The sequence below is a fragment of the Mus caroli genome, chromosome 9 (genome assembly GCF_900094665.2).
Source record: "Mus caroli chromosome 9, CAROLI_EIJ_v1.1, whole genome shotgun sequence".
Lineage (NCBI taxonomy): Eukaryota > Metazoa > Chordata > Mammalia > Rodentia > Muridae > Mus > Mus caroli.
In genome coordinates this window covers 91372384-91375967 of record NC_034578.1, presented here as the reverse complement: position 1 = coordinate 91375967, position 3584 = coordinate 91372384, and the positions used below count along the sequence as shown (strand labels likewise).

Below are 3584 nucleotides of genomic sequence, written 5' to 3'. Positions count from 1 at the left end.
AAAAAAAAAAAAGAGTATGATAATAGTATTTGATTATGTTACAAGAGTAAATTTCCAAGTGTAGTTGATCATGAATATAAGAATTTATTTCATCAATAAGGTTTAGAATAACAGTAATATCTAATAAATTATTCTCGTCTACATACCTTTATTTTTCACTATGACTAATAGTTTTTATTACACCTTATTTATACTGTAATTTTTACACATGACTCTTCTTATTTGTAGAAATAATTCTTTTTTCCCTGGATAATTATTTTAGTTTTGTCTTATTGTTTGAAATTTTTAAAATTAATTTCATTGTTTTCAAAAATGTTGTTTTTCTTCATTGTAAATCTCCCCACTCTCACTCCAGCCTCCTCCCCCTTCTGCTTGTCCAGCTTGATTCTCTCCAATCCCTCCATCATTTCCATCACGGCTTTCTGTGATCATGTCCTACACACGTATTCATGATAGATTATAAGTTTAGATCTGCACATGAGAGAAATGTGCAGCGTGTCTTCCTGAGTCTGCTCACTTCATGGAACACCACACACTCCATCTACACCTATTTCCCATGTGTGTCCTATTTTCATGCAAGGTAGCTCTTGGGGCACAACGCCTGATGTCTTCTGGGTGGCCCCGTGCACATGCATCTATTTGCCTGCACACATATGTCCACTCACACATAAAACATCTACATGAATGAATATGCATGCACACACACTAAAGTTAAAAGAGCATTAATATTTGCTGAGACTCAAGGTAACTTACACATTTCAAGAACACTAAAATTTTCAATGGTTAAAAGAAGACAATTGACCAAAATTTTAGTTAAAATATGTTTGATTATTATTATGATATTCTTCTTAAAATATTAGTAAAGGGCTCAAGGCATATGCATTTTGTCATAGCTCACTTTCAGAAGATCTTCAAAAGTAACGTAATCTTCAAGGGAGCCCTTGGAGATAGAAAAGCAATAGCCAAGCATCTAGTTAGCGCCAGCAGCATGTGCCTGTGATTTTGGGTTTGGATTTTATTCCTAGTTCACCCCTGAGCACTTGGTTCCCCACCTAACAGTGTACTCAGTCGGTACCAAAGCAACTAGACTAACGCTGATCTTAACTAAATATCTTTCTCTTTAAATAAACTATGAAACTTACTTTCAGAACTATTAGCCCTTGAGCTCTTCTGTTATCAATTGGTTCTGTAATTTATTGTGAAATCCCTGGAACTTACTCAGCTCTTTGGGCTTCAGGTTTCCATTGTTTAGAGCAATAATAATAATAATAATAATAATAATAATCATATCATAGTATATAAGGAGGGCGAGATTCTGGAACTTGAAGACATTAGTGATTTATTTTTGCATACAGAGTGCTCACGCACTTTTCCAGTCAGACTGGAATGACATTGTGTGTAGGTGTCTTAATACATTAGATGTCTCCATCACTCAGCACAGAGCTGAACTTCAACCATTCACTGCTGCCTGGTGCGTGCTCAGNGAAGGAGCAGAAACCGAGAGAGCCAGTCCAGAAGTTACTGGGGGAGAAAAGGCACGCGTTCCNTCCTTCACAGAACGGCTTCTGCTTTATTTCTTTCACAGCAGGAGCCGAAGTCAAGACTCCACCACCGACAGACTGCCAGCTTCTCAGAGAACTTATGTTTATGATTCCAGAGTAGCAGTATTCTCTAGTAGTTTTACATTCAGAACTCTTACTTCCTTGTAAATNCTTTNCTCTGAACTTTTATTATTGAACAGGAAGAGCTACGCACTGAGTGGCTGTGATTTTCCTATGATTGATTTTAAAGTTAGTAAAAACCTTATATATAACACACGAACTCATTCTATTGTACAGGCTTCAAACAATAAAGTATATGGAATAAAATAAAAATGTAATTACCCCTTGTTCCCTCTCATAGTCCCCCTTTTTCTGCTCACAAGTAATCACTTTTAGCAATCCAAACACACACACACACACACACATACACACACACACATACACACACACACATACATATATATACATACACATGTATATATGGCAAATTTTTCATTAAACAAGAACAAACTATATCTGCCACTTACATTTAAACACTTAATGTATCTTGTACAACATTTTATATCAGGCTTTTCAGACCAAATTTAATAGCCCAGGAGTTTATAGTAAGGTTAGTTGACTCAATAGTATATTTTTATAATACTAGACATTTACATTGTTTCTGAGTTTATAAAAACAGTGGCAACACAAATCTTCATATGTGTGCATGTGTATTAGTGCATACAAATGCCTCAGAAACATGGAAAAGATTGGACAGATTCTTAGGTTGAAAGTTTGAGGTCAAATGAAGCGTCTTGTCATTTCTAAGCTTCAAAGGACTCTTGTGTGTTTAAGGACACATATCCATCTGCCGTGTGTTNANCAGTAATACCACAGACTACTTCCCCTTCCTGATATTTGTTTCCCTCCTGTTTCAGTGACCTTGCAGACGCTTTGGTGATCTTTCAGCTCTACGAGATGATCCGNGTGCCAGTCAACTGGAGCCAGGTGAACAAGCCTCCGTACCCTGCTCTGGGAGGAAACATGAAGAAGGTGAGCAGAGCGACCGTGGCTAGATCGCTGTCGCGCTGATGGAAAGCCAACGGCTTAGTTTCTTAAATGTCAGTGTGTGCTTTGTGCCTGTAGATTTATTTCAACTCAAAATGGTCTAAACTTAACGGGTGCTTTATAAGCTCGGTTATTAAGTGTTTAGAAAGATGAAGGCAGTCCTTCCAGGCAGACACTTCATTACACTGTTTTCATCTTTAGCAGGCTGTGGTACTTATGCTCTTTGAGATGCACCCTGAGTGCACTCTTCGGCTGTAATTGCTAAGTCTTAACAGCGTGCTCCTTCATTTATGCGGCAGATACACTTTTGACTTCCTGCTACCTGCACAGCACAGTGCATGACAGAGAAAAGTGCACGCCGTGAGATGGTGCTTAGGAAACCCTGCATAAACGATGGTGATATGGGATGGTGATAGGTATACCAGCGACTGTGAGCGAAATGAGAACAGAGAGGGGTTTTAAGAGACAAGGGCCACCTGTTAGCCTATGCTAATGGCATCACGTAGGGAGTTGGACAAAAGGAAGGGAACAGATAGTGGTGGGAAGGTATGTAGCTGAGAAAAGAACTCTTAGAAACAGCNCTCATGTTTATGACACTTCCAGAATCGCTTTGGTAATATATAGCAAGACTATTTAATACAATCCTCTGACTGTATAATTTCAGCTTATTGACTCATGAAAACCTAGAAAGTCAGGCTGGGAAGATAGCTGAGTCAGGACAGTGCTTGCTGTGCAAACATAAAAACCTGAGTTCCGTCCCTATGATCTTTATAACAAGCCGGGTGTGATGCTGTGTACCCAACTTAAAGCCAGATGCTACCCCAGACGCCTCTACCCGCCCTGTACATTAGCTCTGATTTGTGGTTTCCTATTCGTCACTGGTTGTATTGGCAGCATCTTGGACTCTACACAGCAACCCCATCTCCTTTCTTACCACCATCTCTCCTTTCCATGTTTCACACAGAAGCCATGAGTGTAGGTAATTGGAAAGGTTTC

At 39.0% G+C, this 3584-nt stretch overlaps 1 protein-coding gene across 1 annotated transcript in view; it reads left to right on the top strand.

Moving 5' to 3' along the window:
* Pls1 (plastin 1) overlaps window positions 1-3584 on the top strand; it is a 29345-nt gene that overhangs the window by 20785 nt on the left and 4976 nt on the right. The window contains exons 11-12 of the mRNA XM_029481983.1: window positions 2452-2573; window positions 2793-2842. Coding sequence (XP_029337843.1) covers window positions 2452-2573; window positions 2793-2842 — 172 coding nt within the window. The remainder of the gene's footprint in view (window positions 1-2451; window positions 2574-2792; window positions 2843-3584) is intronic.